This window comes from Radiomyces spectabilis (assembly GCF_025331425.1).
Source record: "Radiomyces spectabilis strain NRRL 2753 chromosome Unknown BYT42scaffold_12, whole genome shotgun sequence".
Classification (NCBI taxonomy): Eukaryota; Fungi; Mucoromycota; class Mucoromycetes; order Mucorales; family Radiomycetaceae; genus Radiomyces; species Radiomyces spectabilis.
The window spans coordinates 964,061-986,031 of record NW_026251937.1 but is presented as its reverse complement, the minus strand read 5'-3'; the positions used below and the strand labels follow the sequence as shown (position 1 = coordinate 986,031).

General features: G+C 44.8%; 10 protein-coding genes across 10 annotated transcripts; 7 read left to right on the top strand and 3 right to left on the bottom strand.

Moving 5' to 3' along the window:
* Positions 1 to 85: 85 nt before the first annotated feature.
* Positions 86 to 2,598, top strand: BYT42DRAFT_583190 (uncharacterized protein). Its single transcript, XM_051569757.1, has 8 exons — positions 86 to 533; positions 597 to 715; positions 780 to 803; positions 869 to 1,013; positions 1,072 to 1,242; positions 1,304 to 1,516; positions 1,579 to 2,297; positions 2,381 to 2,598. The coding sequence occupies exons 1-8, from the start codon at positions 188 to 190 to the stop codon at positions 2,429 to 2,431; spliced, it is 1,788 nt and encodes a 595-aa protein (XP_051420231.1). The 5' UTR covers positions 86 to 187; the 3' UTR covers positions 2,432 to 2,598.
* Positions 2,528 to 4,251, bottom strand: BYT42DRAFT_97014 (uncharacterized protein). The gene is made up of 3 exons (XM_051572912.1): positions 3,635 to 4,251; positions 3,509 to 3,566; positions 2,528 to 3,438 (listed from the first exon to the last, which is right to left on the bottom strand). The coding sequence occupies exons 1-3, from the start codon at positions 4,148 to 4,150 to the stop codon at positions 2,648 to 2,650; spliced, it is 1,365 nt and encodes a 454-aa protein (XP_051420230.1). The 5' UTR covers positions 4,151 to 4,251; the 3' UTR covers positions 2,528 to 2,647.
* Positions 4,252 to 5,896: 1,645 nt separating this feature from the next.
* On the top strand, positions 5,897 to 10,088 carry BYT42DRAFT_647867 (uncharacterized protein). The gene is made up of 5 exons (XM_051572723.1): positions 5,897 to 6,898; positions 6,966 to 7,973; positions 8,158 to 8,263; positions 8,318 to 9,143; positions 9,212 to 10,088. Exons 1-5 carry the CDS (start codon positions 6,160 to 6,162, stop codon positions 9,998 to 10,000), a joined length of 3,468 nt encoding a protein of 1,155 aa, XP_051420229.1. The 5' UTR covers positions 5,897 to 6,159; the 3' UTR covers positions 10,001 to 10,088.
* Positions 10,089 to 10,482: 394 nt separating this feature from the next.
* On the top strand, positions 10,483 to 11,257 carry BYT42DRAFT_583174 (uncharacterized protein; the record flags this gene model as incomplete). Its single annotated transcript, XM_051569756.1, is given in 4 exon segments — positions 10,483 to 10,827; positions 10,842 to 10,848; positions 10,883 to 10,944; positions 11,151 to 11,257. The coding sequence occupies 4 exon segments, from the start codon at positions 10,587 to 10,589 to the stop codon at positions 11,255 to 11,257; spliced, it is 417 nt and encodes a 138-aa protein (XP_051420228.1). The 5' UTR covers positions 10,483 to 10,586.
* Positions 11,258 to 11,274: 17 nt separating this feature from the next.
* Positions 11,275 to 11,816, top strand: BYT42DRAFT_583171 (uncharacterized protein). The gene is made up of 2 exons (XM_051569755.1): positions 11,275 to 11,541; positions 11,607 to 11,816. Exons 1-2 carry the CDS (start codon positions 11,420 to 11,422, stop codon positions 11,788 to 11,790), a joined length of 306 nt encoding a protein of 101 aa, XP_051420227.1. The 5' UTR covers positions 11,275 to 11,419; the 3' UTR covers positions 11,791 to 11,816.
* A 341-nt stretch (positions 11,817 to 12,157) lies between these two features.
* Positions 12,158 to 15,076, bottom strand: BYT42DRAFT_502361 (uncharacterized protein; the record flags this gene model as incomplete). The annotated part of the gene is made up of 5 exons (XM_051564821.1): positions 12,158 to 12,553; positions 12,621 to 13,322; positions 13,394 to 14,246; positions 14,298 to 14,627; positions 14,703 to 15,076. The coding sequence occupies 5 exons, from the start codon at positions 15,074 to 15,076 to the stop codon at positions 12,158 to 12,160; spliced, it is 2,655 nt and encodes an 884-aa protein (XP_051420226.1).
* Positions 15,077 to 15,556: 480 nt separating this feature from the next.
* Positions 15,557 to 16,824, bottom strand: BYT42DRAFT_96724 (uncharacterized protein). The gene is made up of 2 exons (XM_051572911.1): positions 16,677 to 16,824; positions 15,557 to 16,596 (listed from the first exon to the last, which is right to left on the bottom strand). The coding sequence occupies exon 2, from the start codon at positions 16,542 to 16,544 to the stop codon at positions 15,834 to 15,836; it is 711 nt and encodes a 236-aa protein (XP_051420225.1). The 5' UTR covers positions 16,545 to 16,596; positions 16,677 to 16,824; the 3' UTR covers positions 15,557 to 15,833.
* An 811-nt stretch (positions 16,825 to 17,635) lies between these two features.
* On the top strand, positions 17,636 to 19,048 carry BYT42DRAFT_583153 (golgi apparatus membrane protein TVP18). Its single transcript, XM_051569754.1, has 9 exons — positions 17,636 to 17,844; positions 17,908 to 17,930; positions 17,999 to 18,059; positions 18,128 to 18,176; positions 18,238 to 18,260; positions 18,324 to 18,380; positions 18,444 to 18,535; positions 18,605 to 18,644; positions 18,710 to 19,048. The coding sequence occupies exons 1-9, from the start codon at positions 17,792 to 17,794 to the stop codon at positions 18,744 to 18,746; spliced, it is 435 nt and encodes a 144-aa protein (XP_051420224.1). The 5' UTR covers positions 17,636 to 17,791; the 3' UTR covers positions 18,747 to 19,048.
* A 1-nt stretch (position 19,049) lies between these two features.
* Positions 19,050 to 19,994, top strand: BYT42DRAFT_583152 (tropomyosin). Its single transcript, XM_051569753.1, has 3 exons — positions 19,050 to 19,082; positions 19,153 to 19,343; positions 19,436 to 19,994. Exons 1-3 carry the CDS (start codon positions 19,065 to 19,067, stop codon positions 19,596 to 19,598), a joined length of 372 nt encoding a protein of 123 aa, XP_051420223.1. The 5' UTR covers positions 19,050 to 19,064; the 3' UTR covers positions 19,599 to 19,994.
* A 97-nt stretch (positions 19,995 to 20,091) lies between these two features.
* On the top strand, positions 20,092 to 21,458 carry BYT42DRAFT_583149 (uncharacterized protein). The gene is made up of 4 exons (XM_051569752.1): positions 20,092 to 20,417; positions 20,491 to 20,859; positions 20,930 to 20,992; positions 21,066 to 21,458. Exons 2-4 carry the CDS (start codon positions 20,538 to 20,540, stop codon positions 21,314 to 21,316), a joined length of 636 nt encoding a protein of 211 aa, XP_051420222.1. The 5' UTR covers positions 20,092 to 20,417; positions 20,491 to 20,537; the 3' UTR covers positions 21,317 to 21,458.
* The last annotated feature ends 513 nt before the right edge of the window (positions 21,459 to 21,971 follow it).

The following is a 21,971-nucleotide window of genomic DNA, read 5'->3' as shown; positions in this document are numbered from 1 at the left end:
TGCATGCATTTTGTATATTCATTGTTTCGTTTTTTCTTTTAATAACACATCGTCCTAACCCCTTTTTTCTATCTGAACAATACTTTTTGTCAGCATTACATTGAATCTAGTGAATTGACTCTTTGAACGGGACGCCGCTTTTGCCGCATTATTTTGTGTTTCTTATTTGGGCAAGTCCCGTGAGCGCATGATGAAACTCCGCCGCGGTGGTGAGGGAGGGAAGATGGCCATTGAGGCGCTTATGCCACCAAGGTGGCAAACAGTGTTGATGCTATTTACTTTTCTATTCAAACGTGCTACCTATGAAAGAGTGACTCCCGATAATTTGCTTGACAGAACTTCATCGAGTCCATCCCTAAGATCATCTCATAAAGATGACGATGAGAATGACGACGGCCGTGCGAGCATTACAAACGACGAGCATCCTTTATTGTCCACTCTGATTCCATCGGATGAAATAAATGAAGTATTTCTGTACAAGCTCATTTTCTGTGTATGTATTGGTGGGTTTCTCTTTGGCTATGACACAGGAGGTAGGTTGAGATTGTTATGAGGGTCTGTGAACCGTGGGCTTCGGCTCATTGTTTGGCGGGTAGTTATCTCGGGGGCTTTACCACCGCTACGCGAACACTTCCACATGACGACAAGGCAAGAGGAATTGGTGGTAGGAGCAACGACTTTGGGAGCTATTTTTGGCGGGCTTTTTGCTGGTTCGGTAAGAAGTAGAGTCTACGGTACCTGTCACGCATATGGAACTCACTGATATACGTTTTATGAAGCTCGCCAATCATTTCGGAAGAAAGGTAAGGGAAACAGCGATATGTTCTTGATATAGCTACATTATTGTCTGATAAAAAAGGTTGTCTAGGCATTGCTGCTTGTGGCGTCCTTTATCTTTTTTATTGGTTCACTTATCATGGCTTTGGCATCCACTTACACGTTTCTCCTACTCGGCCGGCTGGTGGTGGGTGTAGGCGTCGGCATAGCCTCCATGATTATTCCGTTGTACGTGAGTAAGTAGTTGCCGTTTCGTACTTGATAACTGAAGTCTCCTTCTAATCATCGCGCTAGGTGAGATATCACCGAAGTCGATTCGTGGTCGACTATCGACCATGAATGTCTTGATCCTTACGTTTGGGCAAATGTTTGCTTACGCTGTGAATATGGTTTTCGCCAATGTGACTCATGGATGGCGCTTTATGGTCGGCCTGGGCGCGCTTCCGGCCCTTGTCCAACTGTGCGGTATGTAAATCAGTCAAGCTTTTATTCTCGCTCATTTTATTTATGTGATTTCCCATTCTAGTCTTGCCATCAATGCCCGAATCACCGCGCCATGATGTTTTTACCGGGAAAATGGCCCGTGCTCGATCCACGCTACAGAAAGTATACCATGCGTCGATGTCTCCCGAAGCCATTGATGATCAACTAGCCGACATTCAACGTGCTATTGACGAAGGACGATCCAGCACTTTTTCCGACTTGTGCCGTTATCCGCATGTGAAAGCCTTGATCATAGGTACACATATAGAGAAAGGGGTCGCTTAGAGCAATTAATTTTAAATATCCCTTTTCGTCTAGCTTGCACGCTGCAGGCAGCGCAGCAACTTAGTGGGTTCAATACCGCCATGTATTATGCAGCAACCATCCTGCGTATGGCTGGTTTCCGTGATCATCAGAACTCCACCAATGTGGCCATGCTGGTGGCCGGGACCAACATGGTGTTCACGGCGGTCGCCGTTTGTATCGTTGACAAATTAGGTCGTCGACGAATTCTGTTGGTGACCATGCTTGTCATGATGCTCGCTCTCATCGCTTTAGGCTCCTCGTTTGCCGTCCAACAAGGCTTTGTACCAAAACAGAGTACATGTGCCGGTTATGCATCGACATGTGCGCGATGTGTGCAAGATACCGGGTGCGGATGGTCCATATCTCGCGACACCTGTGTGCCGCTGTTGAATGACCATCTGGATGACATATACCAAGGGCCGACGGGATGTCCTGCGCAGCCGAATGATACAATGATCACTGTCGCGCTACTTTTATCGCTTGTCATCTACGTCGCCAGTTACGCTTTGGGCCTTGGCTATGCGCCTTGGCTGATTCAAAGCGAGTTATTCCCCACCGCGATTCGAGGCAAGGCCAATGGCATCTCCACCGCCACCAACTGGCTGTGCAACCTTTTCATTTCTTCCACTTTCTTGTCACTGACGAATCTTATCACGACGGCGGGCACTTTCTGGTTGTATGCGGGGATTTCTTTGGTGCTGTGGTTCGTGCTTTTGTACCTACTACCCGAGGTGAGTGAGCATGCCAAAATTGGCAATTCATTGGAGAAAAATAAAAAAAGTCGTGAACTGATACATCCTTCGCAACCATATAGACCGCCGGCAAATCATTGGAAGAGGTGATCGATCGTCGACCGCCAATATAAAGACATGCGCCGCCTGGTAGAATAGTTGGTGTGTATTGTAAAGTGTTAAAGACAAGGATACCTAGGATTCAATCAACGAGATCCATGGAGCATGCGGGGACAAGGCAAAATTGAAGACACACAAAAAAGAGGAAAACATGAAATTTACATACAATGTATTAACAAGCCAAAAATCAAAATTATTATATCATGCCACATGCATTTTTTTGGGGGGGTTCACTGGCGCCATCCAGCATTGAGCTGCATCAAGGTTAATACGGCTTCCATGGGATAGTCGCCGGATCGTTGGTTATTTGGCGGATTCGACTGAGGAGGTCCTACATTCTGGATTTCGGACGTGTTACTTGCATCATGGGATGGACTTCCTTCTGACTGATGAGGCGTACCTGCCGCCGAATCATGCCCAGTACTACTTAAAAGTGCGGCTAATTTTTGCTCGGTGCCAATGGGATTGGCGTCTATGACTGTAGCGATGGATGATTCTGAAGAAGATGCATTGCTGTAGGATGGCTCAAGGGGGATATGATCGGTTGTTCCTTGGGTTGAAGAATGCTGTCGTTCTGTGGGTTGATGATGGTTATGATGCTGCTGTTGTTGTTGCTGTTGCTGATGTTGTTGGTGCTGTTGCTGTAAAAAATGGATTAACTGATCGGAAAGCTGCTGCGAATTTTCCTGGACCTTCATGGCCGCCGCAAGGTTACTGTTGATAAGTTTGACTGCCGATGTGGGAGATAGGTTGCCCAGATTACTGGACAACATGGACAAGTAGTTGGTATCGTGGAGGGATTGCGACAGATCGGTATGGGTAGAAAGATCCAGACCATTGACGTCGTCATGACCTCCGATCGCTCCGTTCACAGCATGTTTACGTCGCTCCTTATCGATTCGCTTCTGACGTCGTTTGATAAACTCTTCCTCGATCCACCGCTTTTTATGTTCGCTGTCCTCCACGCCGAATAATTTCTGAGCACGCTTATTCACACGACAACGCAGATCGTTATCTTTGTCTGTAAAGTAATAACCACGTGATAAGTGACCTGTCATTGACACACTTGGTTTGTCCTGAAAATCGCTTACTTCGTTCCTCGTTTTGCTCTCTCCATCTCTTCTTACGCTCTCGATTTTCCGCACGCACCTTGAAGAAATTAAATGATGAATATGAATGATTTGCTTTCCATGCGTCCAGTGGCCTCCGATTTTTACCTTTTGATTCATCATTTCTCGATGTAACATCTCCGCGGTAATATGCGTAGGATGATGGGTGGATCCACTATTTTGATTATCGGACGCTATGGCGACGGAATTCTGGTCTGAATTCAACGATGCTGTCAGTGCGGCTGTGTGGGGATCCAAGTTGGCAAACAGTTGGCTGTAATCGCCACCGTTGGCCGCCATGGCTGCGGCCGCAGCTTGGGCAAGCGCTTGGGCCTGAACGGCGCTGATCTGCTGAAGTTGAGCGGCGGTCAAATTGAGGCCACTAAGGCTGGCATCATTCGACGATGCCGGCAACTGGAGCGAAGTGGACAAATCGCAGGAAGTGACATTGTCTTGAGCATCTTTTGGCATGGGGTCTGGGGTGGTCTTTGGTTGTTCGTCTGTCGCCGGTGTTGATACCGTGGTGTTGGTGGTGGTGGTTTCCACCAACGACTCGGTTCCTGCAGGACTGCTTGATTCTTGCTTGGCCTGAATGTCCACGGGCAAAGGTCCTCCTTGGTCCATTATAACTACTGCTTGCAGGGCATTAGCTGAAAATCAAACAAAATGGGAGTTGTCTTTGAATGGCAGCTTCGTGCTCAGCGTGAACTGTCAGGTGTACCTGATATAGACTCGAGTGGAGGTGAAAAAGAAAGGTCACAAAGGGTTCCTCTTGGGAAGTGGCTGATGGGGGAGTGGAAAAAAAGTAATCGACGAAACACAGTCACATGTGGCTGATCACTTTCCCTTATTCATGCAAAAATAATTCCCTGTCGATCATTCAAATCGCCTCATCGCGAAGGCGAACGACTGTGTATTTATATTATCAAAAGCCAAAAATGGCGATGGAAGTAAAGGGAAGAAAAAAAAGTACAAATGACCTTTCTTGTGTCCGATTACGAAATAATAATAAAAAATGCGTGTATATGATATTTGGCTCAGGATTAATACACGAGAGCCATCAACCAATTCCGTCTTCTTTATTCTAGCTATCGTATCAAAGAGACAATGTCTACTTGGGACTTTTTAAAAAATTCCTTTACTAAGAATTGAGAGACAATTATGGAACTTTTCGCAATGAGAAATGGAATTCATCTTCTCTGTTGTGTTCCCGTGGATACAATTCATTGTGAGTTTCCCAAACCCCCAACGACACTCATTTTCGAGTCCAGCAACAAAAAAAAAAGAGATTCATTTTTCGAATCGATTAAACTTCCGTCATGAAAACTTACTATCTCAATTATATGCTCAGATTAATAAAAATGCCGAGAACAGATGCTTAGTAGCTCACCGTTTGGATGGTGTGGAGTGAGTGGCTAACATTCCAGGCAATTTGAGATAAAGAGCACGCTTTAGAAACTGGCTTAACGCATCAAAACGTTCATTTTTTTCAATTGAGCGAAAAAAAAGGGCTTGGCTCGACCAAGATAATATTACTTTCCTTGCGCCTGATGCTGTAGACTTGAAAAATAGAGCGGCCGAGGTATTGTAAAAGTACAATCCTGAATTGGTACGTTGAGTTGCCTGATACTATCAATGTTAATGGAAGCAAAGGCAAAGACGAAGAACAGGACGAAATTGTATTGCAAAGTAGGCAAGGACCTGCGCTTTTTATATAACATCAGTTACTGCTCCAAATCCATCATACTCTAAAAAAAGCTAGATTTAATCGCCAAGACATTCCGGCAAAGCTCATTGCTCTTATTTTATCTTGCTTGGGACATGACATTTTTGTGGAGAGCCACCGGCTTTCTGTGTTTGAATAGCGGATTGGACGATTCAATAAATAACCAGAAAATAGAATTCCTCTCATGGTAATCTTTTTTGTTGAAACAGTTTTGTTATTCTTTCAAATTCAGTTGCTAAGAAGCGATATGCATGATGCATGGGTGCATGTTGCATGGGTTGTTGTCTGTGGTACTAATGCAACGATCTGGTGCAATATGTAAAAACCCTTACTTGACCGTCGGCAAATTTCTTTTTCCCTGGTTTTTTTTTTTTTTTTTTATGTTTTTGTATTCCGACGAATATTGATGAGTCGGTGACCAGTCATTTACGGTATACCAATATGAATTGGTGACCCCACAAGCGACGGCAATAAAATGGACGGCCAGTAAAATACTTGGTATCTATCTACCTCCTAGAAAAACAAAATAAGGAAACTACAGGGTGATGCCATCACCCTTATTGCAGGTTTTTATCGCAGCTTGGAAAAAACTGAGGATTTGTTATATTATCTGGTTTTCAAAAAAAATAAAAGCCCAAGGGGAGGAATCTATATTTTTTCTGGGAAAGCGTAATTAAAGAGTGGTTTTTTGTGACCCCGATGTCTTATAATAGCTTTTTTGACGTCCTGCATAGTGCTTATTTTTACAATCTTCTTTTTTTTCCTCGTCTTATTCACTGTTCGCCATTCTCCTCGCTCCCCTTCCACTTCACCCTTTTACGTTCCAAGTTTTTCCGCCTCCTTTTTCAACCGCCCATTTGCGTCTTGATCTGTTGAACTCAACCTTTTCAACGTGGAATCACCCATCATGGACACGATGCCTGATCTTTCCGTGACAGTGACACACGTTCCACCGTGTTCCACCTCATCTGTCTTGGCATCGCGATCATCCGTTTCTACCACGGCATCTTCTTTGGAACCTCACATTGATGACACATCAAATATTCCCGAAGCCAAGGATTCCGCATCCAATGCATTATCAACAGCCCATATTTCGGATAACCTATCGAATAGTATCGCCACCGACGATGGCGCTGGTCGTTCTATGAATTCTCCGTCTGAACCACGGGCGTTATCAGCGAATGTTGCACAAAACGACGATCCTTTGCCCAGTGTGGATGAAGCCAGCATACTGGCCCAGGCCGCTCATAAAAGCATCCCTCTCACCGAGGCTACCTTGGCAGAACAGAACAGCAATCATGCCAATGCTGCCACCGCGCTTCCTTTGGCACCCAACACCGTGCAAGCATGGGCCGCCGATCTCCCAGAGCTTCCCGAAACCGTTCAATCTCCGCCAGCGCCTTCCCATATCTTTGAAATCGATTGTTCGGCCAATGAGGAGCCGAGTCCCCACGCGATCCAGACAACGAAGGACGTTTTCACAGAAACACAGAAAATTGCTTACATTGGTCTTTGTGCCGTCACCAGTTTGGAAGTCGTGTATGATTATCAGGGCAAGGAATTTACCTATGCAAGAATGAGTGCCGATAACTGGCAGCGAAAATTGATGAGAATGCTCTACACACACATGGGCATTTCCCCCGAAGGTAAAAGCGTGGTGCGTATTGATCTTTGAAACAAGTGAAATTGATACATCAAAAATTGTTAATACAGAAATCACCATGATTGAATCTCTTTCGAAACATAATATCGTGCCTACCGATTTGGTGTATCAGTTTACTTCTCAGGGTGAAACGGCGACTGTGAGATTGGATGATTTATACGATGTTCCAACGACAGACACACCCGACGCTACCAAGCCAAATAATGGTCTCGATAAAGCAACAATGCCGGATACACCCGCTGCCACAGAACCGGACATAAGTGACGCTAATAGCGATGCTAAGCCCACAGCCGAAGTAACACCCGCCACTATAACGCTAAATAATAGTGATGATGATGACAAAGCAACAGTAGAAGAGGCGCCCACCACTACAGACTCACACTCTCCTGTCGAAAAGTCAACTGAGAAAGCTACGCTCGGTACCCCAGAGTCGACGGCGGAGGAGGAGGCACGCGACAGTACGGAAGAGTCGGACCCTCCTGTCGAAAAGCCAGCTGTGGAAGCCGCGCCGATGAACGAGACTTTGGAGGAACCAAAAGATTCCAACGATGTGATTATTGACTTGCGATGGACAGTGATATGTGACCTATTCTTGCTTTGTCTTAGCTCGGAGAACTACGATGCGCGATCGCGTGTCTTCATTGCCCGCATTGCTTCGTACTTGTCGTTGGAATGGAACGAAGTAATTGCGTTTGAAAAAAGGATTGCCGAACACTTGCTTCAGAATGATCCCATGGCTTGGGAAAACGAGACCGTGACCAGCATCACCACGGGCACGACCAATTTTAGTACCATCGATGACGCCATATCACTACGCAATGACACGGAAAGAAAAGGTCGCAACAAGCAACGCAAGAAGAAGCGTTATGTGATGATTGGTCTTGCCACCCTCGGCGGCGGTCTTATTCTCGGATTAAGTGCAGGCTTGATGGCGCCTGTCATTGCTGGCGGTCTCGGTGTATTGCTTACTACGGTCGGTGTCTCTGGTGCTTCAGGTTTCCTTGGAGGGACAGCCGGTATCGCTCTCATCACAGGCGGCGCAACCGTCGCAGGTGGCCGTAAGTATCCCATCGCAAACAAACGCACGTCAACATTTTCAACTAATATTGTCAACTGTCGCTTCTTTTATTGTCTTTTGCCTTGAATCGTCACAGGACTTGGAGGTAAATGATAGTAAAAAGATTTCAATGGATTGATCGATCGAATTTATATAACTGACGCGGCATGATCACTCCTTTTTTTCTCTTGCAGCAAAACGTATGAATAAGCGCATGAAATCGATCAATACTTTCGAGTTTCTACCTGTCACCGCAGAAGATAACGTGAGCTGTATTATCAGCATTACAGGGTAAAAAGGACATAACAAAATATAACCTTATAATTACTAAAATCAAAATATTAGATGGCTTCCTGGTTCGAGCACCAAAGAGGATTGTTATTTGCCGTTTAGTACACTGGATCCGCTCATGGGAGATCAATATTCGTTGTGTTGGGAACCGGAAATGCTGGAAGAGCTTGGAAGTGCGTTCAAAATTATGGCCACGGAAGCGGTGACGTTTTCGATTCAGCAAGCCTTGGCACATACCATCATGGGGGCTCTGCTGGCGGGTCTGACATGGCCATTGGCGTTGAGCAAGTTGGGCTATCTCGTCGATAACCCATGGGCCAATGGTCTTGATCGAGCCCGTTTGGCAGGCTTGATTCTAGCCGATTCACTCATGAATCGCAACCTGGGGGCTCGTCCGGTGACACTGATCGGCTATTCTTTAGGCGCACGCGTCATTTATCATTGCTTGCTGGAATTGGCCCGCGTGAATGCCTACGGATTGGTTGAAAACGTGGCCTTGTTTGGCACTCCCGTCAGTGCTTCCAAAGCGCAATGGAAAGAGTGTACCACGGTGGTATCCGGTCGCTTCATCAACGGTTACGCAACCAATGACTGGTTGCTGGGTTTCCTTTTCCGAACCACCACGGGCGGTCTAGGGAATATTGCTGGGTTACGTCCTTTGGAATCCATGGAAGGCAATCGTGTACAGAACATTGATTGCACTGATCTGGTCAATGGCCATTTATCTTATCGTACATGCATGCCCAAACTCTTGAAACGGGCCGGATTTCTAGTCACGGCGGATGAACTGCCTGAACTCAAAGAGAAAGAAAAAGACAAGGAAGCGGGGCGCTCGAGATTAGGCTTTTTCAGAAAATCAAGCCCTTCGTTAAACGGTTCGGTAAGCGCCATTATGATCTCTTTTTATTTCGGGTAAGGGTGTTTAATTTACTGATCTCGGTTTGGTAGAGCGCCACGCAGTCACCGGAATTGAAGGGAAAAGAAGAACTTCAAGAGCAAGGCCCAGCTACCGTGGAAAGAATGCCTTCCCTTTCTTCGTTATCATCTGGCAAAGCTTCCATTCAACTTGCAGAAGACCATCGACCAAAACCATTCTCCTCCTCTCCTCCCACATCGATCCAGCGAAATTCCACCACGACCACCACGACCACCACCACCGATCCCAATATACCCTCCTTGTCCTTTTCCTATCCATCGACCCGAACCCCGTCCTCTTCCACTCAAGGAACCGTCGCCCAAGGCTTATGTCCGAGTTCCTCCTCTCCTGGCATTCGAACCGACGTCGAACCTTCTGACGACGACATTATTGCCGATATACTGGCCAAAGCGACGGTCGCGGCCGCTTCCAAATCTGGTACCTACAGTTCCCTGTCTTCCGGAAAAGCTTCCATTTCGCCTTCGGTTTCGTCGCAAACAAACGAGGCTGATCGGACGTCCAAGACCTTTTTTGGCATGACGACGCGGTCGAAATCCGACACGACCATGACCGTCGCCAGTTCAAAGACATCAGGACCTTCGCAATCGGAGAACACGTCCATGACCAGTATCTTTCGACGCTCGCTATTTAAAAAACGAGGCGTTTCGGATGATGTGGTCACACGGGAACTATTGGACGCCGGAGTGCAGATCAAAGAGATCAAAAGCACCCTTGGATGCATGGTGGTGCCCGAGGATATCGTCAATCCAATGCCTACGATCACTTTAGAAATGCCAAAACATGCCCGTGTCAATCGATAGTTTGTAATTTGTTTCTTTTTTTTTTCCTGTTTGTACTGTATATCGTAATCGTCATCATCATCATCATCAACCAACGACAAAAGAGCGCATTAATCTATCATTTCCTTTTTGGGCGTTTTATCCACTCTGTAAACCGGCGTAAAAGGGAAGGTCCGCTGGGCTTCAGTGAAGCTTTGCTTTGCAATTGGCTTTTCATTTTTTACGCCCCGCTGCTTTATTTACAAGGTTCTGTCACTGTTGTGAGATTAGTGCATAAAAAAAGTGAGTTAAAAATTTGCTTTTTCATTGAAATCTTCCTCTCGCTCACAAACAGACGCTCGAGAAGCAGCACCGTCAGAGCGACGACCAGAACCTATCGCGATCTGATCAACCCGTATAACTACCGCACTATGATTTTTTGCAACCATTTTTCAATTCCTGCACATCGACATATCAATTCGCGAAAGATAGTATTTATTATGATGTCAAAACTCCCTGAAAAAAAAACCATTTTCTTGCATTTTATCGGTTATCTTGCTTATTTTCTCAACGAGGTTGGCGCTCCTTCACCTGCTTCCCGATTCATACTGCCTGGTCGCCGCGGTACATGCTGATTGACACGCGGATCCTATATACGCAAAATCTCAACTTGAACCAAAGAAACGTTAAAGGACTAAGCAACCTTGATCTGTGGAGCCGGGTCGTGGATCTCGACAGCAGACCTTTCAAGCAAACGAAGGGCAAAGGTTTGTCATTTTATGGAACTCTGCAGACAGATGGCGTAGGGGTGAGTGCCATCAAGCAAAATTTTGCAAGTCGCAAAGGAGGCCGGGAAAAAAAAGGCGAAGGTTCTTGGACGAAGATGTACCGTACGTTGACTCGCTTACTCCAATTGAGCAAAAGATGCCTGGAGGGCCGCTGTGTGTTGGTCGACCCAGGACGAACGGATTTGCTTTTCTGCACGAGTACTCCGAACCAAACGCAAGGATCCTCTATCGTTACACCTCCTGCCAGAAGGCGAATGAATTGAAGACGAAAAGTACAGAAGGATCAGAGAGACATTAGTCAGCCAATTCCCAAATGTCAAGACTGCGCAGGAAAAATTATCACAGCATCACATTTCAGTCAATGACCTCGAGACGTATTGTCACAATCTACGGGAAACCGCAAGCGTATCTCAGGAACTATCGCATTTCTATGCGAACACGACCTCAAATCTATCAGTATACCCTCTTTTCCGAAAACTACGACTCTCAGCCTATTTTAATCAGTGCCTAGCAGATTCTCGATTGACGAGAACCATAAATTTGTGCTTTGGGTGGGATCAGGCTTTAATCATGGGAAATTGGTCGGCATCAAATGTCAAGTTCCATGAGCCGATCAGAGGTGTAGACATGCGACGGATGCTCAAAAAACAAGGTTTCGAGGTGTACTTGCTCGATGAATTCAGAACGTCCTCGTGCTGTCCTGACTGCGGCGATCCGTTGGAAAAAATTCAAGAAGGTGCCCAATCCCAGGCCATACCGACGAACGAAGCAGCCAGAAGTATTATGCCATGGTCTGTTATGGTAACCGATGAATGAAAGTGGATTTGATATTGAATGTGCTTGCTTACGCTTATTCTTAGATGTATAAATCAAAAATGTAAACATGATCATGGCTATAAATTATGGAATCGCGACTTGACTGCAATCCTTAATTTCCGCAAGATCCTGTTTGGCCACCGAGAGAATAACGAAAGGCCGACACTTTTCAAGAGGAAGCGGTCCGAAGCGGAAGCCTCAAGTAGCAAGATTCCAAAACATTCATGATATCATCCGGATCAGTTATCGCTGTTCCCACAGCTAAATGCCCTAGGGGTAAGTTGATTATTTGTTTCCAAAATTTGCCTCACATGATGACTCATCCCTTGGTTTCTATTCATAATCTACTAGTAAGGTTATTTATATTTTTCATCACGTTCGATACTCGAACAGTTCTTCTTCATTTGGTTTTACAATAAGCTTTTACCTCATCTATTGGTTGACTGAAAGCAGACATCTCATTGGGGAAAGGAAGAATGCGAAAAAACTCTAATAAATTACTCTAAACGATCATTACACATATTAATATACAAGAGGAGAGGGGGGAGGGGAGGGTTAGTTTTAGAAGGATATCACCTCTCTTTGATAATTGATTTTAGCTGGTCCAATCTTCGGTGGCAGCACGGAAGACGTATTGTCCCATAAGTTCAGCCACACACTGACCCATGGCTTCTTGCTCGGCAATCACTTCGACGGATCCCGCTGCATAAGTCTGCCAATACACTTGATTGGTCGCACTTTCTTCTTTGGACATGTTAGGCGATAGTAAACTTCCTGATTTCTGATTATTTTCTCGCCATAACTGGACTTGTCGTCGTTGCAGCAACCGACGAGCGACTTCGGCTGACGGTAAGGAAGCTGGAAGGGATGATTTGGTACGCAGTGACCCAGCGAGGGTAAACAGATACATGTGAACGGCTGCCGCCATTTCTTTCCGGTAAGGATTCAAGGGATTCATGATCATCTTGCGCACATGAGGAGTGATAAAAGCCTTTTTTTTTTGTCGTGTCATTGAGTTAATGGTTTAAGGACAAACTAGGGTTACCAAATCGACATACCTGAACTTTTAAAATGTGATCGATCCAGTATAGGATATACTTTTCATGTTCCAAGATTTTACGGTACAAGTGGATGGGAAATGGACCTTTGGTCAAACGCGGTTCCGTGGCGGTGAGTCCCAACATTTCGGTGGTCAAGCGCAATTGTCGGCGTAAATGTTTGCTATTGAACTGGGCGTCGGTCAGCGTCGCTTGATATCGGCGACTACTCGTATTGTCTTGGCACACCAGGGACGCCACACGAGAGTACTGGATCCCGGTAGCGATAAGCAAGTCGGCCAGATGCTTGCGAGTCTCTTTACGAGCCCACACGGGCCAAACAATCTGATCCACCACCATCACAACAATAATGGCAAGAATGGCAGTAACGGTTCGCACCCACACGGGCTGGAATAAGCTTTCGTGATACTTATCAATGTAATCGGTGGACGTAATGACAGCCAACGTCAACAGCGAAATAAATCCAATACGAGGGTATTTGGATCCTAACAAAATATACCACAGAGGGATCTGGAAGACAAGAATCAGCACCGCCAGTACATACGGATTTTCATTACGGTGGGCCGCCAAGAGTGCAATGTAGCCAGCAACGGCACCAATGATGGTCGCTGCCACACGGAAAAGGCATTGGATTGCAGTCGATCCCACAGTAAAATTGAACACCACCATGGCCGATAAAAGTGCCCATTGGCCGTGGTAATTCTTGAAAAAAAAAATTACTCACGTGAGCATCGCTACTCCATTGGAAAACCAAAAATGCATTTCAAGCTTACATTATACAGATCGTTCGCTCCTGGAACAGGTAACCAAGACATGAGAGCCAACAGTTCCATGGTAATGGCAAATTTGATAGCGTATCGTGTGGGTCCTCTGTGCATCCATCGATTGAAAGTACGCAGCCACTGATTCCACGCATGCAGACCGGGCGCATGCTGTAGCGGGATCCCCTTTTCCACATCGGTAAATTGGCTTTCCGTCGATAATCGATGCTCTCGATGAATTCCTGCAGACGCATCAGCTGCGTCACTTGGACCGGCGTTGGACGGTTGTCGTGTTCTTTCTCTTTCCAACCCTTCGATTTCAAAAACGGCGTCCTCAGCTGGTACTCGTTGCGCTCGACTTTCACTGGCTCGGCTGATCCACTTGTGAAGCGGCATGCGGGGAAAGAAGATGCTTGGCCATCGTTGCGACGTTCGCTGCTTTAGTAATGCGTCGGTATGTTCCTCCAATTGGATCAATTCTCTTCCAAATTCGATCAGTGAAAATACAATAGAGTACACCAGGAAATGATCTTGCACCGGTGAAGAGCGTCGCTCTTCATATTCTTGTTCGAGGATCAATTCGGCCGAGCGAAGATGTTCCAGTGCTTCGGACAGAGACTCTTCCTGGCTTTCTTTGTCATTCGTTGGACCTCCGGTGCCTGAAGCTGGAATGGCTTTGTGATCGGCTAACCTGGCTTCAATTCCCGACACAGCATAATTGCACACCTGAATAAACCGGTACATGTCGGGCTGGACTGCGCTTTGTAAACGAGCCAGTTGCTTATACTGAGCAGGATGGTATCCATTATCTAGAGGCAGGGAATGCGGTCGTTCATCGTACAACGAAGGTTTTTTCTCAATGATCCTCTGACGTATCGCCAAATGCTCGTCGTTGTCGTGATCCTTAACCAAAAACGTCTGGGATTTGAGGCGCAACATAATCTCGACCTCTCTTGCGAACGCCAACGAAAACCCGAGCATGTTTCGGGACAGGGCGTCGAGTGACTTGGCAATCTGCCTATGGCTTCGTGGCGAATAGCGAGAAATCACAATCTCGTACTTTGCTTCCTTGATAGCTTTCTTCATTTGATTGATATCGGCTTGCAATTGATCGTTCATTTGGCGGAGTTGACCGGCTACTTCAATGTCATCGGCAAACGGAATCGACTGATCGCTTTTTAGGATGTTGTCCTGAATAAAAGTGAGCACGTTACGCACCGACGCAATGGCATGACCTAAAGATGCTCTATTAAAAATATCCCACCATTGAGTAAATGCTTGATCTCTTTTGTTTGAAGCGGTTGATTGCGTTTCTGCTTACTCCGAAGCTTTGGCGGCGGTTTCGGGCCACAAGCACAAATTGACGATGAGGGCAATGGCGCCACCGATAAGAACCGGGTAAAGAATATTAACGATATTCATGACACTGAACGAGGTGTCGTAGATGCCTTTAGTCAAACCGAAAAAAGGGATTGTGAAGCCTTGCAAGGATGGTATAAAAAGGCGCGGATAACGCAAACGCAAATAGGCAATCACAAATACGCAAATGAAAAATGACAGCGCTGCTATGACACCGGCCCCATTGAAATACAGAGGAGCACCATTCTGAAGCGCCGTGTTGTACAGAGTGCAGAGGTACAGCATAATGGCGCACCATATCGCTGCGGGGACCATCATGAGCACATTGAGCATCATTTCTGCCACCTGGTTTCCGGCTGTGCCGCTGGCATTGAAGAACAAAGTACCAAGCGTTACGAGATAAGGCACCACTCCCACATTTTCGTTCACACTGGGGAACAAAATCATGATGGTGCCCAGTTCATACGCAATGATACATTTGATGATCTTCTTCCATAGTACCCATTTGCCCACGAACAATGACTTGATCCACTGAATCATGAAGAGCTGATCAACCGGTTAAACATTCAAAAGAATCCATTATTCCATTTCGGGATTTTTGAATTCTTATTTTCTATTCATTTATTGCTGTCTCTAAAACAGCAAATCGCTTCTTTGGACAAAACGATCCTTAGGTGCTTGGAAAAAAAATGATATTACTGCTCATAGACTACCCAATTACCTAACTACAGCATACATTACTCATTCAATTCCAAGCCAAGCCAAGCCAATCCAAGCCAAACTAAGCCAAACCTAACCGAGCCGAGCCAGAGCCGAACCACTAGTCAAATAGACAGCTGCAAACTCCGTGAAAAAGCGACGGATTTTTGTTTGCGCCATTTGAAAAAAGTGGGCAAAAAAGTGTACATGTGATCATCATCCAAATCAAGTGATATTCATAAAGGCAACGCGCAGTCAAAGGAAAAATTAAAATAGATTGTTAAGCTTCTGAGGAATTCACAAAAAAAAAAGAATATAGGGAAAATAAGAGAATGGGAAGGTTATCCGCAGACATAGAACAAGGCAAAGCATGATGGAATAGTGAATGCATCGTCTACGCATTTTTTGATGATGCATCCTGTTGGGAGGATTCGGTTTTTAAACGTTTGATTTCCGAACTTGATGCATCTTCCAACTGCCGTTTGAGGTAATTGTTTTCTTGTCTAGTGCGATCCAATTCCGCCTTTAACATCTCCACCTGACGGTTCAATTCGTTCATAGCTTGATCTGTTAACAATTTCTCCAGCGTCCATTTTTCGAGGGTTGCAGCCTCATTATCTTTTAGCTGTTGGATGTAGGCCACAGCTCGTTGTAAGATGGACCCCTTGTTTTTCTCGCATCCGGGGACAATTCGCGCAATTTCGTTGATCCCCTCATTAATTGTTTCACGACGTCGACGTTCCACTTGTTTATGGTTTTCGCGCCGTTGACGATGCCATTCGTCTGTGCCCACTGCAGGTTTGGTGGCCGGATCCTGATCTACCAGCTGCTGTGACTCGCCGGATGCCGGTGCAAGGGCTGGCCGCTGCGAACCGCGTTGCTCTGGTGACTGTGTTGAAACGTTATGCTGCTGAGGTGATTGTTGTTGTTGTTGTTGTTGTTGTTGCTGCTGCTGCTGTTGAGACGGAGACGGTTGCTGTGTATGTTGGGATGGAGATTGGTATCGTGTATCTTGCTGTTGTTGTTGTTGTTGTTGCTGATGATGCTGATGCTGAGCAACGGCTGTCAAAGTACCAAGAGAATTCATACCCACCGCATTTTGCATGGACTGATGAAGAGCCTGTAACGACGCAGACTGCGAAGGCGTAATATTGGCCCTATTTTCCATACAGCTGAGTAACCTAGATAAACTCTAAAAAAGAAAAAAAAAAAAAGGAAAGCTTGGCATATGACTTACCACAAATGTGTCGCTGCAGTATTCGTTGTTGAATAATTCGATGAATTTGAAACGGGCGGCACAGCATTGGTATCTTGCTTTAATACTTCTCCTCTCTCGTCAGCTTTGGCGTGTTGGCCGTTATCCGACTTGTAAAAAACAAAATATTGGAATTAGAAATGTCGCTTTTCCCACCGTTACTTGTTCGTTCATCTTCCCCCCTTCCTTTCACAGCCATTTCTGGTGTTTTTGCCTTTCAACCACCGTATCCTCTTTTGACACATTCGTGTAAGGAACACTTACGTTGGCCATGTCGTTTTCATGTTTCTGCTCCATCATGGAATCGGCAGACATCAGTGAAGGTTACACACAGTAAGAAAAGGGGGGATAGGTCAAGAAACACTCAAAGTAAAAAATAAGATGGAACAGATAGTGGCCGGTGTCAACCAAGGTATAGAGATGCCTGGTATAGTCATGATAAAAAGGAAATGCTGGTGTTAGTGAGGGTTATATGATATTTCTGTTGTTCAATCCTCGTTCGCTCACTGGTCGGGCTCTTTTACTACTTCTCGTGACTTGTGACGTTTGAACCCATTTCACTCACCTGACTTGGGGAGAAAGATGAGCCCTTTCCATCGACCGCGGTGAATGGTGGGATACAAAAAAATGATCATGAAAAATGCGAGTCACGTGTGACTCCCCTCTCCTTCAAATGACATCACAGGCATGTGACTTTTTAACCCCAGACTTGATTGTGTCAAAGCAAAAAAAAAAAAAGCTGGGGAGAAGTAAAAAATTGAGGGTCCCCGCCGACAAGGATGAGAGATACAGGTGCCACCTTGGGTTAATATCAATCATGATTTTACTGATAATAACAAGCACCAAATTATATACCAAGCCTTAAGATTTTGTCTGTTGTAAAACAATGACCTGTTTTCAGCTGGTGCGGACGCGGAGTGCATTGTTTGCCAAGTTACATTTTTTTTGTCAGCACAATCCCCGCCATCGCGCTTTTCCAAAATCCAATTGTGCACATAGGCTTCCTGAACCGTCTTTACTTTTTCCTTTTTTCCTTTCTCTTTTCTGTTTTATCTTGCGCTCCGAGCCATTATTTGAACAAATAATATTTCTTTATCATGGGATGTTTTGATGAAATAAAGTCCAGAAATTTCTCACTTTACGGGCAATGGTACGCAATTTTCGCGAAAGGATAATAGGAAAAAACCCCATTCTGATATGATACACAACGTAGGCTCGGTATTGCTTCCATTATTCGTAAGTCGTTTGACTTTCAACGCGTAGTCCATGTCATTCAGTTGTTGATACCGTGTTCACTTGTGCAGTTCTGATTGCTCTGGGTATCGTCGGTCTCCAGAGTCACATTGTGTTTAGTATTGTGGGATGGTAATGGTTTCATATTTTCCGATAGTAGATGGCTGCCTGTCTGAAACGTATTAACGCACCATTGCTAGGGTCATTGCATTTATCCTTTTAATGGTGGAAATTCCCCTTTGTCTAAAGGTAGATATGAACAGAGCCATTGTCATTGAAACGAATTGGATATTTATGTTGAGTTCCATAGGTGTGCCCCACTAGCCCGAAATTGTAAGTCAAAGAAAATAGGCAACAAGGAGAATAGGTTATTTGAAGATTGACCATATTATACAGTGATGGTTTCATTGCCTATTTTGAAAACTGTTACTTTCGAGCTGTGATGTATCTCATGTAAGTGGTGATGGGAGTGATTTGTTCTCTCTTTCTTTCATGGTAACGGAGATATGGACATAGTTTTGCCGTGGTGATGTTCCTTTCCAGGTTGATGAATACCGGTCCACTAATTGCCGCAGCTGTGTGTCTTTTGCTCGCTGCCATTTCTTACGGTAAGAAATCTATATCGTCATATTTTCTTTATCAGTTTCCATATTCAGCCAACTGACAATGTGGGTTAGGCGCTGCGGCTGTGATGGGCCAATCTTTCGCAAGCTCGAGGTAAAATTATGATCTTTTTCAAGTGTGTATGATGACCATGTTCTAAAGGAGAGAAAATGAATTAGGATACTTGGAGGCACGGGTGTGGACAACGTTGTGTAAATTGGACTGTGATATTCACCGTCGACAGGATACATTGATTATATTTACTTGATCTATACTTTTCTATATAAAATGTACAAATTGTAGTTATCCCTCGGGAAATTGAACGACTTCGTCATCGGCTGGATGTGTTAGTAGGGAGTGAGGAGAGAAGCGTAGGGGATAGTGGGTAGGAGCATGAGAGAAGTTTCCCTTTTTCTTTCTGCTCGTGCCATTGGCTAAATCAAGTGATAAAGCACATTTTGGCCCCGGTTTATAAATACCAAAGGGTAGATAAGGGTTCTTTTGATTCTCGTCTTGTATCTTATTATTGTTTCAATGGAAAAGTTCAAAGAGGTAAATGAAAATGATGAAGCGCCATCAAGGCGGAGGTTTGAATTAAAAGTGAATTTTTTTTTATGTTCAGAAACTTTCTACCCTACGTGCTGAAGCCGAAGCCGCCAACCTGCGTGCGGATGAACTGGAGGAGAAAGTCAAGCAATACGAAACGGAGCAGTTACAAAAGGACCATGAATTAACGTCGCTGCAGGCCAAAGTCAAACTTTTGGAAGAACAATTGGAAAAGGTAGAAAACGATTTCAAAGAATCCTCCTCCAGGTAAGGCACACACTGGTGGTACAAGAACTGGGTCGGATAAACAAATCAGAGGCACTAAAAAAACACTTTTGTTACAATATAAAAAAAAAAAGCTTCCGAGAAGCGGATTTGCGTGTCGAACAACTGGAGAAGAAATCAAGCATGCTTGAGCAGACGCTGGAAGAAATGGAAAAGAAGAATGAAGAACTGAATGAAAAGTACCAAGCTGCTCGAGCCGAAATGGATGATCTTGAACGTCAACTTGAAGGAGTATAAATGACACTTTGGAAATTTTATTATCTCATCAAAATATCAATTTGCGTTTCAATTCGGTTTTGCAAAACTCTGACTGTATAAGTATCATAAGCATGATGATACGATGGATATTTGTTGGTGAATGAATAACATATAACACAAGTGTGGAAATTTTGAGCAAACCAAAAGCTCATACGCGTTAGATCGTTTTTGGACAAATCATTGGATCCGAACTAGCTTCTTCAGGGTCCATTTTTCAGGAGCACACTAGGTGAATCATTGAATAAAATAGGAACTTGAATTTGATGATATCTCTGGCCAGCATCTCCAAGTGCCTTGTCAACGGATAACACGAGTTGTATCAAGGGATCCATTCTATTGTATACACAAGCATAGCCGTCCAGATACGAGTATCTGCAGCCCCTTTTTTTCTTATGTGTGTTAGTGCTACTGGCCATCTTTGTGTACCATTATCTTGTATTCATTAGAAATATCTTTTCTTATTTTTAATTCACTGGTATTGTACTCGACGTTTCTGGTCTACTTCTTACTGCGTGCCCGTGCTCAAGAGAAATTGTCAAGTTGAAAATTTTCATTGTCCGTCATGGTTCGTTGGTTTTTCTCGACGAATGAAAACGCTTGAAGATGGCGACATTGCTTTTGTGCCTTGACAGGAAACAGTTCGGAATACAACGCCATATTCCGCAGCTGGCTTTTGCATGAATCTTGCTGCCTTGCACTGATCATCCCGATTTTTTGGGCTGTCAAAAGGAAAACAAGGAAGGAAGGAAAGCAACATGTTCCTTACGAATCCTCACCGCTGAGTGGCCACCCTGGGCTGTGACGTCAAATCATTAAAAACTGCATTTAATTGCCTGCATGCCTGCAGTATTTTTTTTTTCTCCCATCACCTTGTTATTTTTTTTTGGCCTTATTCCCGATCCGTTTTGCACGCACAATATGAGTACTAGCGCTGAAATACCGGACTCCTCCAAGCAATCCCACCTTCCTTCACCGACTCGGGCGTCGGCTTTAAGCACAGTACGAGATTCGGAACCGGACGATGCGGAAGAATCCACCGACGACGAGAATCGTCATCACGAATTCGTGCCACCGTTTCTTGTACGGACCAAATCCCGGCAAGAAAAGGCAAGCATGCGGGAACAATTTCAGCGTCAGCACGAATCCAAAAGTCCCTACGATGCCTTGTACCGCTATTACACTCGCTTTTCAACATCGGCCATGCTGGAAAACAAAGCCAGTGTTGCCCGAGATCATCTCGGTAAGAAATGTTTTTTTTTTTTTCTTCTCCGTGTAGTTAAGGTTACTCACTCGATGGTCCTTTGTATTAGCCAATGAACGAACATTTTTAGCATGGTTACGTACGTCTCTTTCCCTTATCACGGTTGGTGTTGGTAAGTACCCCATTGATGTTGGACGTTTTTTATATATTTCATCATATCTCACTCACACTTCGTCCGTCCTTAGCCATTACACAGCTGTACCACCTTGCCCCGACCACGGGTAACAGTCATGCACAGACAGGCAAAGCTCTGGGAGCAACGTTTGTGGTGTTCAGCATCATTTTTCTGTACTTTGCCAATGCTCGATATTTTCATTCCCAAGTCGCCATGACCAAGGGCCAATTCCCAGCAAGTCGAGGCGCGGTAATTCTCGGATCCACATGTGTGCTGGGCGTTTTGATTGCGATGTTTGTTGTTACTATTGTACAGCAATAAGAAAAAACTCTTGCTTCTAATATAAATCACATGTATTTAAACTTTATATAATCTCATTGACCATTCTTCCCCCTCCCCAAAGTATCCTTTTGCATTCTCTTTTTTCGCTATAGATCTCGGAATAAATTTCTTTCAACCCATTGTTAACAATATTTGAGGGATTAATTCGATTCAGTTGTTGAGGCCAAAGACCCCGGAGGATCTCTTTAATTCCCAGTGGATGTGGCTGTTCCTGATCTGCGGTGCGCATGCAGCTGTCGCATGCGAGTCAGCTCACCTTGTGACAACTCTTTCTTGAGCATCTTACAAATGTAATGTGTGCTGCGTTCTATTTTTATACCACCGAAAAAGATCAAACAAATAAACTTTTCGTATTCTCTCATCCCAGTGATTCCGGAGGGAAAAAAAATAATACTGATATCATGCCATCTTCAACCAGGAATGCATCCTTTTTTTTTGAGCGGCAACAGTTCAAACTTTATTTCTCAAAGGAGCTTACTATTATGGTTAATGATGACAGCGGTTGACTAATTTTGGAAATCATCTGGATTCGAGAAGGGTGCTTTTTAGTGCAACGATAACGTACCTATCGCCCATAGGCACTGTCCCCATTTTTTCGGCTAGTGAGAGATACATCCGGAATGGGATACCTTAA